Source organism: Drosophila hydei, unplaced genomic scaffold (assembly GCF_003285905.1).
Source record: "Drosophila hydei strain 15085-1641.00,03,60 unplaced genomic scaffold, DhydRS2 tig00008134-arrow-pilon, whole genome shotgun sequence".
Taxonomy (NCBI): Eukaryota; Metazoa; Arthropoda; class Insecta; order Diptera; family Drosophilidae; genus Drosophila; species Drosophila hydei.
Window position 1 is genome coordinate 2,554,019 of NW_022045843.1, and position 14,034 is coordinate 2,568,052.

The 14,034-nt window shown below is 39.6% G+C and overlaps 6 protein-coding genes across 7 annotated transcripts; 5 read left to right on the top strand and 1 right to left on the bottom strand.

The window, feature by feature from the left end:
• Window positions 1-334: 334 nt before the first annotated feature.
• On the top strand, window positions 335-1,385 carry LOC111604076. The gene is made up of 3 exons (XM_023321958.2): window positions 335-755; window positions 811-1,156; window positions 1,217-1,385. Exons 1-3 carry the CDS (start codon window positions 335-337, stop codon window positions 1,383-1,385), a joined length of 936 nt encoding a protein of 311 aa, XP_023177726.2.
• A 474-nt stretch (window positions 1,386-1,859) lies between these two features.
• LOC111604154 (putative ATP synthase subunit f, mitochondrial) lies at window positions 1,860-2,610 on the bottom strand. 2 transcript variants are annotated; one of them, XM_023322079.2, is made up of 4 exons: window positions 2,545-2,610; window positions 2,396-2,478; window positions 2,036-2,283; window positions 1,860-1,964 (listed from the first exon to the last, which is right to left on the bottom strand). In XM_023322079.2, the coding sequence occupies exons 2-3, from the start codon at window positions 2,472-2,474 to the stop codon at window positions 2,039-2,041; spliced, it is 324 nt and encodes a 107-aa protein (XP_023177847.2). In that variant the 5' UTR covers window positions 2,475-2,478; window positions 2,545-2,610; the 3' UTR covers window positions 1,860-1,964; window positions 2,036-2,038. The 2 variants fall into 2 exon arrangements, with proteins under 2 accessions (XP_023177847.2, XP_023177846.2); XM_023322078.2 differs by having other exon boundaries at window positions 1,860-2,283; window positions 2,545-2,608.
• A 47-nt stretch (window positions 2,611-2,657) lies between these two features.
• Window positions 2,658-4,952, top strand: LOC111604153 (myb-like protein Q). The gene is made up of 3 exons (XM_023322077.2): window positions 2,658-3,143; window positions 3,212-3,740; window positions 3,801-4,952. Exons 1-3 carry the CDS (start codon window positions 2,812-2,814, stop codon window positions 4,434-4,436), a joined length of 1,497 nt encoding a protein of 498 aa, XP_023177845.2. The 5' UTR covers window positions 2,658-2,811; the 3' UTR covers window positions 4,437-4,952.
• A 624-nt stretch (window positions 4,953-5,576) lies between these two features.
• Window positions 5,577-6,494, top strand: LOC111604143 (EF-hand calcium-binding domain-containing protein 1-like). Its single transcript, XM_023322065.2, has 3 exons — window positions 5,577-6,052; window positions 6,114-6,221; window positions 6,274-6,494. Exons 1-3 carry the CDS (start codon window positions 5,669-5,671, stop codon window positions 6,445-6,447), a joined length of 666 nt encoding a protein of 221 aa, XP_023177833.1. The 5' UTR covers window positions 5,577-5,668; the 3' UTR covers window positions 6,448-6,494.
• A 214-nt stretch (window positions 6,495-6,708) lies between these two features.
• On the top strand, window positions 6,709-7,787 carry LOC111604152. Its single transcript, XM_023322076.2, has 3 exons — window positions 6,709-7,203; window positions 7,265-7,372; window positions 7,437-7,787. The coding sequence occupies exons 1-3, from the start codon at window positions 6,820-6,822 to the stop codon at window positions 7,611-7,613; spliced, it is 669 nt and encodes a 222-aa protein (XP_023177844.1). The 5' UTR covers window positions 6,709-6,819; the 3' UTR covers window positions 7,614-7,787.
• Window positions 7,788-8,421: 634 nt separating this feature from the next.
• LOC111604089 (tyrosine-protein kinase receptor torso) lies at window positions 8,422-12,491 on the top strand. Its single transcript, XM_023321984.2, has 14 exons — window positions 8,422-8,780; window positions 8,849-9,097; window positions 9,153-9,390; window positions 9,459-9,541; window positions 9,604-9,772; window positions 9,911-10,216; window positions 10,291-10,644; window positions 10,706-10,877; window positions 10,934-11,420; window positions 11,478-11,572; window positions 11,637-11,759; window positions 11,821-11,958; window positions 12,013-12,177; window positions 12,243-12,491. The coding sequence occupies exons 1-14, from the start codon at window positions 8,625-8,627 to the stop codon at window positions 12,295-12,297; spliced, it is 2,790 nt and encodes a 929-aa protein (XP_023177752.2). The 5' UTR covers window positions 8,422-8,624; the 3' UTR covers window positions 12,298-12,491.
• Window positions 12,492-14,034: the final 1,543 nt, after the last annotated feature.

Below are 14,034 nucleotides of genomic sequence, written 5' to 3' on the forward strand. Positions count from 1 at the left end.
TATAACAAAAAATCTTTAAATTTTCAATTGACATATGCATATTAAACTATTAAAAATATTTAAAGAAATATGTAAAAATTATAGAGTACATGAAATTATGCATAATTAAGTGTTAAGCAAACATCTGCCTGCCCAGTTCGTTCAAGCGAGCTTTTACTGTATTATTTTAAATAAACAACTTATAGCTAAGCTAAAAATAGAAAATATGCAAATGAACAATAAAAATTAAATTGACCATAAAATTGTTATCAATGCTGTCAGCTAGATGAATGCATATATATATCATATATGCATATATAAGTTAGCCAAGCTCAGTGGATTGCTGCACTAGGCCATGTGGCTGCTGCTGTTAAGCGTTTCGCCTTTACTTGCACTTCGATGCCCCAGCGAAAATCCTGCTCCTTTGCAGTTTCATCTGGTGCGTCAGTGTCAACGCGCTGCTACGGCTGACGCACTTGCTCTGGAGAGCACAGGAACTCTAGAAGAGTGCATGGCACTTACACGTGAGCTGCGTGGCCTGGCCTTAAACTTTGCGCCAGGTGGACCAGGCCGACGTACCAATCGTTTTGATCCACAGCCAAGAGAGCTGGCAAGCAGCAGGCGGCAAAAGGATGCGAGGAATCGTTTGAGTGTCTTTGAGCAGCCAGCGGAATATTTTAACTGCCATGTTCTGGCGTGCCCACAAAATACGAGCTTTGCAGGCATGACGAACGATAGTCGCTTCGACTACTACAGCTTATACGGCAGGCCGACAGGTGAACAGACGAGCAATTACAATAAATGTGAAATCCAATCTAGTGTTTCCCTTAGCGCTGCATAACATTAGCTGCGTTGCACAGGTGGGTCTATTTGTCTTCTATACCCAACCTGCCAACTATTTGAATGCTTCCACCAGCTGCAGCAATGCCAGCGAATTTAGTGGAAGCCTAGCCCATGTTGCCTCCGAAGCGCGCACCTATGCACTAGCTCAGTGGCTGCTGAATTATAATAGACAGCGTGTGGGAGAACACCCAGAACCGGGCATCCTTCTGGCATATGTGGGCTTGCAATTTAATGTCAGCAAATCCCTGCAGCCACTGGACTATCGCAATGCACAACAGGAGAGCCTGCTGTGTTTTCTGTATCGCGCCTGGCATAAGGGTCATCCCCGGGTTGGGTAAGTGGGCTTGTCTTGAGTAAGGCAACTTTGTAAGCAATAGCATTGCATCCATAATAGGGGCAGCCAAGCCAATGCCAGCTGCGTGGCTCTGACGCCGAACGGTACTTGGCAAACATTGAGCTGTGAACATGAGCTGCCCTTCATCTGCGAGATTTTTACGCCACCAAGAGCCAATACGAACACGCAATTGGACACAGGAGCAAATGCTGCGGATGCGTGTTACTGACAAGGACAGAATATGAAAGTCTAAAATTAAAGCTATTTCATATTTAATTCTGTTTAATTGCTTTAAAATTGTCTGATGAAGCAGTTGTCGATCTATCGAACGATTCTCTAACTAGTTCTAAGAACTGAACCTTGAATGAACAGAACACTCAGCTGTGAGCAAGGATTCCGATCAGACGCAACTGAATACTAGAGCGAGTGTCTCACATCAATAAAGGCTGCAATTAAATTGATTAATTTACATCCTGTATATTTTGTCTTTAGTTATTGGCCGAAAATGGAACCATCCAATTTACACATATAGATCGATTTATAAACCATAAATTGATGATAAATGAACATTTATAGTAACTAGATTCGTAGCTTAACCAGTTTCGCGAGCCGAGCATAAAAACCAGAAACTGGTTCATATCGATGAACAGAATTAACAATATTTTGTATCTTTAGCGGCTATTGCAAATGAAGTTTACGGTTGTTTGGTGCAGCACAGTTATTCGCAGAATTTTTTTTATTAGAATCAGCCGTGTTCAAAACATCAATTGTATTGTGTTGTGGTTGTGTTCGAACTCTCCCCACTTTACTGAATGGCAACAATAAATGAAAAAAGTTATAAGAACAAAGTGTACACTGAAGAGCTTAAACGAGATGTACCGCTTAGTGATACTTGTAGTTCCTGTGGTGCTTCAACTTGGTGTAGTTGATTACATAGAAGAACGCCATGCTGGCGACGGTCAACTGGAAGAAGGGTGCAATTCCAGCACGCTTTGGGAACACATACTTGTGCTGCCAACGCCACCAGGCACGACTGATAGCCCCAGTGATGGCGCTTGGAGTCTTATTGCGGCGTCCAAACCATGCACCCAACTCGCCCAATTTCACTTGGCCGAAAGGCACATCAGCTGTGATGATAAAAAAAAAAAGAAAACAATTACATAAATTGGAAGAAAAAAATAGTAAAATGCCGAAGTCGTTCGGCAAAAAAAAATTACGTAATTCCGCAATTTCACTAACCTTTGCCATAGAAGCGTGCTGGATCGTAAGGTCCATGCGTCTTTGGGTTATACTCAGCTGGATAGTCTCCAAAAGCCATCTCGCTAAATTATGTGTGTGATAAAAATATAATTTGCCAATGAGACTATATTTTCTAGCCTGCTACTTACTTTGCTCGATACTTGAGTATGAGTACGACAATGTATCGATAGAACTCAAAGCACACTAAGTTTGCACAGTGGTGCAGTAATAAATATCGATAGCTGTGCCGCGATGCTGCATGTTGCCACTCTTGCAACACTTTCACGCGGTGGCAACGCCGTTGCGTAGTATATACAGAAATCAAATAAGAATTTTTTGCAAATCGGAAACGCGCTTAAATAACGATAATAACAATAATAAAAGGCATACAAAAACAATAAAAATTCGATAGCGAAATGAAACTGGAGGAGCTATTGACAAAGGGTGCACCGTCGCCGCAAGAGGACGATGACGATGACGAAAAGGCGGAGTCGAAAACAAAAGCCACAAATGCCTCTGATGAGGGGGTGGAGAACGCTGAAGATGCTGCCGAGGAGTCTGCTGAAAAAGAAAGCGCAACGGGCAAGAAAAAAGGCACACGCAAAAAACGTTCGCTCAATTGGGAAGAAGCTGAGCGCGGCCTCCTCTTAGAGGTGATCAAAACAAAAGTAGCATTCGTTGAGAATCGCAGCGTTGATGCCAAAAGCATCAAGGCCAAGAGACTGGCCTGGTCGCAAATAACCAAACAGTAAGTGTATACAAACATGCTTATATATATATAATTGAAATCAATTAATAAATCCTGCATTTAAACAGATTTAATGCGCTGAACTTTCGACATCGACTGCTCGAACAAATTCAGGTGCAATGGCGCAGCATGAAGAACTCGGCGAAGCGTGAACATCAGCAAAAGCAACCTAAATCGGAGGCGCTAGAGGGCATGCGCATGATTGAGTTTATGGAGGAACTACAAAAGGATCCGGTGTCGTCGCGCAGCCAAACGCGCAGTGGCACCAATGGAGCACTCAAAAAAGAGCTACTTGAACTGGACGAGGACGAAGATATGCCGCTGGCTGCTTTGCCGAACTCCACAAATGCCAGCGAAGATACATTACAAACTTCAACCATGGCCATACCCTCACCACCGCCCTCCACCGCTGGTGGCGACTCACAACAGGAGAGCGCATCCAATCCATTACAATCAGCGTCCAATCAACGGCGCAAACGTGTTAAAGCCAAAGCCTTGCTAAACATGAAAGAGGACACAGACACAGGCAACGGCACAGCAACACAGGACATTGACAACGAAAAGACTTCACCCATACGCAAAAGACGACAGCGCAAGGCAAGTAGATCAGTAGACATATAAATTAGATCCTATTCAATATATTCTTTATCTACACAGCATTCACAAGCTCAATCATTGCTCTCCGAGGATGAGCTACCAGCGGCCAGTGGAGCAGTTGGACCAGCCTATACGCCAATAGCAGCAGCTGCTGCAGCAGCGTCAGCGTCAAATGAAGGCATCATAAGCTGTCTGGACATGGAGGAGAAATATAAACAGCAGTTGTTTAAGCTGCTGAAACAAGCGCGCCTTGCCGAGATCGATTATGCACGGCGTGAGCATGAGCAGAAGCTGCGCTTCGAGCAAATGGAGCAGGAACTCAAGATGTCATACTATCGCCAGGAGCAGGATCTCAAGCTGCGGCATATGCGCGAGGAGCATGACATACGATTGCGTCAACAGCGACGCGAGCACGAGGCGCGACTCACTGTTTACAATCTCAATGGCAGCGCCTACAACGGCAATGGCGAAGTGGAACAGCAGCAGCAACAAGAACAGCAACAGCAGCAGCAGCAAGTGGCGGAACCGCAGTTACCATTGCCACATGGTATGCGCTGCAATGCCAAAACAGACTATAATAATGTGCATCTGGACAGTGGAACAAATCAACCACAGCCACAGGCATCCACATCATCAAGCAGCGGCAGCACGGAAGCAGCGCTGGCGCTCAATGCCAATTCCTTGGCTTACAACTAGTAGTTGTGCACACCCACACACACACTCACACTCACAAATAATACGCATTGCCAGCATTTAGTGGACGACAAGTTGAACTTAGCTTGAAATGCGTTTAGTAAAATGTAGCCGACTCTCAGAAGAAAACTGTCTCAAAAGACAAACTCAGACTAATCCATGAATATATATATATAGAAATATGAATACGTATTCATATGCGAATATACTCACGTTGCCACAGACATAACTCGAATGGACTGTTCTCTTTTTTTTTTCTTTTTAATTTGACAGACAGCCGAACAACAAGAAACTTTGCATTTCTTTCAATATTAGTAGTATTATTATGTATTATGAATATGAATTTTACAAGCGGTTGTGTCGCAGCAAACACGAAAAATACTCAAACTCGAAGTATCAATTAAGAAGAAATTTCAGCATAAGTTTTCCACATTCTCTCACTGAAGTCATCCTACATCAGATCCCAGTCAGTATTCTATTTTTGCCACTGTATTAGATTTCCTATTTGATACCCATCAAGCAGCTATGTTAAGTTTATAATTTCATATTAATTATTTTATATATATATGTATACACATATATTTTTTTTTTAATTTTATATAAATACTTATACGATAATTGTACATCTATGTAGTTGTATTTTGTATGTTGTTTGTGTGCATACATTTAATATAAATATATATAAACTTTTTATATAGCTGTCGTGTACTCGATTAAGATTACATTTTTTGTAAGCTAAACACGATTGTCTTTTAAGGTACATTGCTAAGGTATACTCCCTTTACACATACACAAACACACTCCCACATGCATACACTCGTATATGTACCCTGTTGTACACTTTGTGTTGTATAGCGCTGTAATACCCTGTAACTTTGCTTTAGCTTACTACTAAATGACATTAATTCAAGCAAAGGACAATTAAACAATTAGTTAAAGAAAATACATAAAACAATATACGTCTTTTAATTGTAAAATGTTAAATATATAAATTTAATTTTTTTATTAGTTTTATAAATTATAAATATTAATTTGTTGAGTCGAACCGTCCATCTACCTTCAAAGTTTTATCATCTATAATGAACTGAGTAAGTCTTGATATTTCGAATGATTTTCCTGTGATACGATAAAGCCTATATGGCTCATTGTTTAGTATTTCGTCGGAATAGCAGTGCCAGAAACCATTTATACTTTTAATACTTTTAGACTTTAATAGTTATTTTTTTTTTGACATAATGAAGGATCTAGATCTAACACTGGACTATATGGAAAATGCACGGTTCAACTATATCTACGCAGGTGCACTCGCTAATATAGAATCGCCGTTCACCCATACTGAGGTTCTGTGCCTCACAATGGTGTATCATAAGTTTGTACTCATGAATGGACCAAAAGCGAAGTATATGTCACTCGGACAAGTGGGAACTATATTAATGAAGATGTTTCTATTGAGCGATATAGAAATTAATCGCAGAGTGGTGACTTTTGTCAGCTTCAATCAGGAATGCGCGGATCCAAAGTTCTCACCAGATCGACATTGTACACTGCCATCGTTTGTGAAGCTGTTTCACATCTACTTTTCAAATGATCTCGAAGAGCGCATGTTATTCGTCTTTAACGTTTGTATAACAGTTGTTAAATTTGATAAATTCTTTTTAAGTATTTACTTGCTGTTGCCAGGTATACGATGGGGACCATCTGGGCTACTTGAATCGCGAGCATGTGATGCGTTTCATAGAAAAGTTCTTCGTCGGGGAAGATGAGGATGAGCAGATTGAAATGCGCATGGTAACCAAATGAGCTAATACATACATATATTGTTGACCTAGTTGACTTGCAGGACATGTTGGAGTTAATCTTTATGAAATTCGATCTCGATAAGGATCTGGTGATAACGTTTGAAGAATACGCCGAAGTAATACGCCAGCAGCCAGAGCTCTTGGAATTCCTGGGCGTTGTCTTTCCATCCAAAGTCCAATTAAATACAGTTGCCTTGTGCGTCAATTTACTCTGAAATGTACAAGACAATATTTGATCAAACTAATTACAATTAAAAATGCACAAAACTGTTATATAGTTATAGTTAATATAACTAGCTATATATCTTAAAAATGTGTAAATTTGAATGTTAAATAGGCTATATAAATATGAAGATCAAGTCTAATTCTGAACTGTAACAGACGGACTGTATCTTGCTTATCTTAAACAAAAAGATATTGTTAAAATTTATCAGCTCAAACATAACATACATAAAAAATGTTTTAAAATGCTAGGGACTGCAAAGTTTATCAAATATGTTGTCAAAAAGATATTTTAGTTTCCAAAAGTTGATTATTCCTATTTAAATATTCTTTGATTGTGTTTAGCATTTCTTGTTGTTACCAATATGAAAGATTTGGATCTGACTTTAGACTATATGGAAAATGCGCGCTTCAATTATATTTATGGACCGATAATCTCGCACGTAGACTCGCCCTTTACGAGAACGCAGTTACTCTGTATCTCTATGGTCTATCATAAGTTTGCTCTGCAGAATGGGCCCAAGGCGAAGTATATCACGCTAGTTCAACTGAGCAAAATATTGGAGCTATTGTTCCATGTAACGGATCGTGAAATCAATAGACGTGTTGTTTCACGTATTGCCTTTGATTCGGAAAGTTCGGATCCAAAATATTCGGGCGAACGCCACTGCAGTTTGGCAAGTTTTATAAAAATGTTTGCCATCTACTTTTCGACAAATCTGGAAAAGAAGATGCACTTTGTCTTTAGCGTAAATTCATTCAGCATATTTTATATGGTAAATATTTTATATAGTAAATCTATTTGTGCAGATCTATGATGATCGTGATCGTGGCTATCTGGAACGCGATCAAGTCGATGCATTTGTGCAAAAGTTTTTCACTGGCGAAGACGAGGATGAAATATTTGAGCTCCGTACTGTAAATAAATTTCTACTAATATCTATTTCTACTAATATAATATATCCAAATATATACTTTTTAGGATATGATTGAAGTGCTCTTTGCTAAATTCGATCGGGACAAAAACCTGCTCATCACGTTCGAAGTATATTGCGATATTGTGCGATCGCAGCCGAGTCTTTTGGAATTTCTGGGCGAAGTATTTCCCTCAGAAATGCAATTGAATACTGTGCGATTGTGCGTGAACGTTTCTTCGTGATCGGCTGATATTATACGAGTTCCGTGATGAGGTGCAAAAACTGCTCAAGTTCTAGCTGTAATTGAAACTCGTACAACTCCAACTCGAGCACCTTTTGCATCGTATCACTCAATTCTATAACGGATTTGATCTAAAAATAAAAATTATTGGGCGAATTTGTTACCATATGGTTGAATCTTCATATATGGATAAGGCGGGTATAAAAGTTAGACGAACTTAGGTAAATCCAATGCTAAGTAAAGCGAAAGATCAAAATTTGATAACTTTTTGGAACATCATATAACACATTGCTTTTAAGTCAATGGAAGCGTTTAACAGCTTGATACACGCATGAAGTAGAGAGATAAGAGCGAATTATTGGGTAGAGCGCTATGAAGCAGATGCAGAAAGCTTGAGCTCATTTTGTAATTTATGTACATTTGTAGAGCAACAAAGGAGAGGAAACATGAGTTTGCTTATGTTTTTACGTATACATACACACGTACTTACTCCAGTTGAATTTCACTATAATAATAAGACCGGCTGCTTATTGTTATATTCAAAGGGTATTTTTTAGTGTGCACTCTCATTTATATGTTGCGTTCTGCATTTCTCCAATCCACTTTGGCGCCCCATTGTCGAAAACCGAATTGGATTTTTGCATTACAAATGATATGACTAGCGTGACCGTCCGTCCGTCCGTCATATGAAACACAAAATTGAAACAAAACGGATAAGAAATGAAAACAGAATTGTATTCAATTTTTTTCCTTTCTTTTGCGACTTTGCGGCTATTCTTCCTGTCCGCTTGGATATGGCTCAACTTCAGTGTGCACGGCTCAGTCGTAGGCGAAGGTTGGAACTGGTGCAGAGCGGCATTTCGAATAGAATAAAAGTGGAACTAGTGCAGAGCCTCGACTAAGAAAAGTGCGAACTGTAAAATAAACAAAAAGAACCGCAAGTTCAAGTGTTGAAAAGAAGCGCGCTAAAAAGACGCAAAAAAAGAAAATAAACGGCAAAATTGAAAAAGCAATGTTGTTGTTCTATGCAAAATATGCATTTCTGTTTTGGCTGTTCATCGACGAGAATCAGGGCAATTTGATACTCATGCGAGAGCTGTCCAAGGAAGAGGTGCTGCTCAATTTGACTGCCTGCACCAAGCGCTGCCTGCTCACAATACCAAATAAGGTGACACCTATTGCTCGCAAAGATCTACATGTTCTGTATCTCTCCTTCTCTCTCTCTTTCTCGTTTAGAATTTTTCGACCTGTTACGATTACTGTGGTGAAAATGCGACGGATCTAATGACCGCGAATCCGCCGCACAAAATACAGGAGAATTTCTCTTTGAATCTCGTTTGCCGCACAGAGTCGGAGCTGTCATTTCGCATTAAGTGGGTACAGCATGCGCGTGATGATGCTCCACAGCCTATGCCAGATGTCATGTTTATCATAAAGCTTGACAGAATCCTTGATGACGTTAATCTTGAATCGACTTTCTATGTGGTAAGTTAAACATTTCTAGTCCATTTATCAGCCTCTAATCTATAATATGTTTTAGTCCGATGATAGTTTCTTTACCTTATCGGATCTGGAAGCAATTACCTCTCATAATATTACAGCGCTGGCTGTGCACGCCGATGGCGCCTATTCGTTTATTGCCATCCAGGAGAGCTATCAAACACTGAAGCGTGGCTATCAGCCCAGCAAAATGGGCAACGTTCGACTAAAAGAATTCGAAGAGCAGCCCGCCGATAGGCAACATCTTGCTGCAAAAATAGAATGGCAGCCATCAGCTGGCAAGTCTTATAAAGAACTCTTATAAAATGGAAATGATTTTATATTGTTGCAATCCTTTTACTTACAGAACGCAATTGTTATTTTGATATGATCTACTTTTCGAAGGATACTCAAATCATGGACGCGCCCACACCTATCGAATTTCGCGACGTAAATGCTATGAAATTTTACTTATGTCTTTAAGTGTCCTCAACTCTACTTGACCTTTACAGCCTCGCAGCCTCTACAGCTATACAATACCCAATTTGAAATTTGAAGAAAAGTTCATGGTGGGCATTCGCACAGTGAATATCATGAATATGCTGGAGACCTCAATGCAATGGCTGGTACTGCACGTGCCCAGCTGCCTAGATTGGTTTCACTACAACTATACTCTGTGTGGTAAGTCTATTAGAGAAACCCAGTAAGTGGACTGTATAAATGTGCATATACCCTGTAAAATACATAGATCGACTTAATTGTAATCAGGATATATTGTTCTATAGGATCTATAATTAGATACTTCTTCACCTCTTCTAGCTCCGCTGAAGCCCGAAAATGTTAGTGTCCAACAATTTCATTTCGATCAGGATATATTAACATTGAATATCAGCTGGTCTCTGCCACGACAACTGCCGGATTACTATAAGCTGAATATACTCGATCTACATGATAATAGCTCAGAAATGAACTATACAGTAGATCGTAGTGCTAATCATTATGATGTACAAAATATAACTATACTTGGTGCCAGTTTTGAGGTCCATTTGATAGCAGTCACAGAGGGCGGACAGAATGCTACGACTTTGTTCGTTGACAAGATTGATTTGCAGCTCTGGATGCTGGGTATGCTCTCCTACACACTCCTATTTTCTTAACCATTATAAATGGGTTGAATAATATATGTTTTTATTTTCCAGAAAGCACCCTAATTAACTTAATGGTTTTATTCATTGTGATGCTTTGTGTGATAGTCGGCTTGTGTTGGCTGACGTTGCGTAGGCAAAAACAAAGACAAGATTGTCAGCAGCTGGAGACGAAGGAGCTTAAGGCAGCTCCCAATCAGTCAAGCGATTTTCATTTGTCATTGATCAACAACAACAGTAACAGACTGTTAGCTACGCTCGCAGCTGAGGATAATTTTGAATTGGATGATGAGCTGGAGGTAGAGCCACATGCAGTGCTGCTGCAGGATGTCCTAGGCGAGGGCGCCTTTGGTCTAGTACGTCGCGGTGTCTACAAACAGAGACAGGTGGCTGTGAAGCTGCTCAAAGGTAAGGAAGGTACCTTATGACATCAAGCAGCTAATTTGACGCCTTTGCTTATGCTACACAGATCATCCCAATGAGGAGGATGTGCAAGCATTCAAGTGCGAAATCGAAATGTTACGCGCCGTGGGCAGGCATCCAAATATTGTTGGCATTGTTGGCTACTCGACCAGATGCAGCAATCGCATGATGCTGCTCACCGAATACTGTGGTTTGGGCAGCCTTCAGAGTTATTTGCGGCAAGAAATTACCTTGAGCTCTATTATAGAAACTGTCTAATGCATTTATTTCACAGGGATGAATGGAAATTTCAGCAGGAGCGCAGCGCTCGGAACTTGCATCTCAAGCTCAATTCAATGCAGCAGGCACAGCTTCCAATGCGCCCTAGGCATCTCCTTTGTAACGATACACGTATTGAGGATATAAATCGCTCCATGTTGTCCACACTAGAAGAGGAATCCGAAACGGATCTCTCGAGGAACAGCAGTCGCCAAGATACGAGCTTCAAGTGGAGCAAGGCAACACTTGCTGCTGACAACAAATCCTATGGACTGCATGGCATAGAGAATATTGAGGCAAATGCAGCTGCTGCTGTAGCATCTCTGAAGAGCATATTGAAGCGCAATCAAAGGGAACAGCAGCCAGAGAAAAGTTCCTGCTGCACGGCTAGCTTCGAAAATCAGGAATACTTCAATACACCAGCCGTTGAGCATCAATTGGAAAGGCAACCGCTGAAATATGTAGATCTCTTGGATATTGCGCAACAGGTGGCGGTTGGCATGGTAACAGCTTAGATAGAAAATTAAAATGTAGATAAAAATGACAATTTTAATCCACAGGACTTTTTGGCGCAGAATAAAATTGTGCATCGAGATTTGGCGGCACGAAATGTGCTCATCTCATTGGATCTCACCATAAAAATAGCCGACTTCGGGCAAGCTTTTATCAATACATTTTGATACTTAAGATATATTAAATAAACTTTTCTTTATTATCAGTCTAAGTCGTGATGTCTACCATGAGAATGTTTATCGCAAATCAGGAGGCAGTGGCAAGCTGCCCATTAAATGGTTGGCATTGGAATCGCTTACCCATCAGGTGTACACCAGTCAGAGTGATGTGTAAGAGTGTAGTCTATGTCTATGTACAGAATTGATATACTTACTTTGCTTCTTCTTTCAGCTGGTCCTTTGGCGTACTGCTGTATGAGATTACTACATTGGGTGGCATGCCATATCCTTCAATCTCGCCCAGAGATTTGTTGCAGCTGCTGCGTCAGGGACAGCGAATGAAGCAGCCCGAAGGCTGCACAGATGAATTGTGTGTAACTAGAAAGTACGCATGCATGGAATATATATGTACATTTTTCCACAGATTCGCTCTAATGACAAGCTGCTGGTGCTCCATACCTGGCAATCGACCAACATTTGCGCAGCTCAAACAGCAGCTAGATGCGATGATCTTGGCCAGCAAAGAGCAACCAATGCGGCTGCAGCAGCAGTTAAAGCTACAGCTCACACAAACTGACAATCCACATAGGCATGTGCTATGTAGTAGACTAACCTTAAGCTAAACCTGAATCTAAATCTCATTTCAATTCACAGCAAAGTGGAGCAGCTAAAGCCACAGGATGAACACTATTTGCAGCCTTGTGCTTAAATTTGTTTTTAAATGTTTGTTTTTGTCTTTTTCTAAATGTTTTACTTCGTGCAATACATTTTCAAACAGAGATGTGTGTAGAAAATAGGGGTTAACTATATATAGATATATTTATAGCTTATATGTTTAAGTTACTAACAATGCGCTTAGGCTGCAAAGATTTTCATCAAAATATATATATATACAGACTAGTTGTAAACACAGCATTTCAGTTGTTGATGAGCTCTTTCAATCATTTATAAGAAATTTATATGAATATATTTACTTTTTAAGACAATTATATACGAGTCTTCTAGCATCCTTTGTATATTACATTTTCTTGTTATATATGCTTTTTGATTATTCTTATAAAGATGGGAACAACATTTTTAAGAACGTTTTCTTAAAATGTCTCAATCACAACACCGAAGCTAATTCTTACACATTTTATATACAGATCTTTAAAGAACATCGGAAAATTAATCAGAATTTCTTTATATTTGAGGGCAGCGGACTTTCGAATTTTCATGAGAATTAAATTTGAAAGGCCGCATAGAAATTGTTTTTAATTTTTGGTAAACTTTCCTAGAAAAAAATTGGGCTTGTTTCCAGTTTGGTTAACATAGCTAGAAGATGTGCCAACACTGCTGCCGCATGGAATGGACACGTTGTGAGCCCATACCCTACTCATGCCCGCTCTGTCCGGTGCGTCAGGTGTCTGATCGGTGCCATGGGTCGATCGGCAGGAAACATAAACTAATGTATCCAACGTCAATTAACAAGAGTTCGTTGAAGCATACTGACTTGTGCAAAGATATATCGGAGCTGTATTCATATGTGGTTTCGGCTAAGAAGAGACGCCGAAGGCGGCGTGTTCTTAACCGGAACGTAGCGAATGCGCAAATCGATAACAGTCATATATCAGCGGTGTGTGATGCTATCTTCGAAACTATTCCCCATGACGACGATACATGGACGTGGAAGCCGCGTTTTCCCATGCCTGAGAAAGTGTTGCCTGTGCAATCACGACCAGCTGTACCCGGGATCAAAAGGGATTGAAATGAAGCTGAAAAGCTCTAAAGCCAAATCATTCCTATATCCACACACATAATGTAAACATAGACAAAATTTTCAGAAGTATGGCTAGTTAGAACACAAAACAAAAAAACGAAGATCGCGGCAAGTGTTGCTCCTTTCTTAGTATTGTTATTAAATTATAGTATATATTAATAAATTTTATAATTTAAATTGTTATCAAATTATAATATATATTAATACATTTTATAATTTAAATATATATCAATTTAACAGGCAGACAAAAAGCATCTGAACTATCAAAGACAGATCTGTGCAAAGGCTTTAAACCAACTTGCATTGATCTTAAGCAGAGAAGCGAAGCTGTTTAATTAGCTTCGTATTTAATCGTGTCCAATGTATATATATATATATATATATATCCGTAACTCTATATACATTTACAATAGACTTGCTTCAATATTTTGTTAACTTTTTACCCAAAATATATTTAATTATATTATAGATAAATATAGGTGAAAGATTAAACACATATAGCTCCGCCAGTTTTATATGTTTTATATATTAGGATAATAATAATAGTAGTTGACTTAGATACCAGTTGTAGTAGTTGAATTAGACTAAGCTATGACTACAAAAATAGACGACATGTAGATTTTATACATTAACCGTATAAGACTTGTATAAGACTGAACACAAAGTATTTTCCCATATATAAATCCA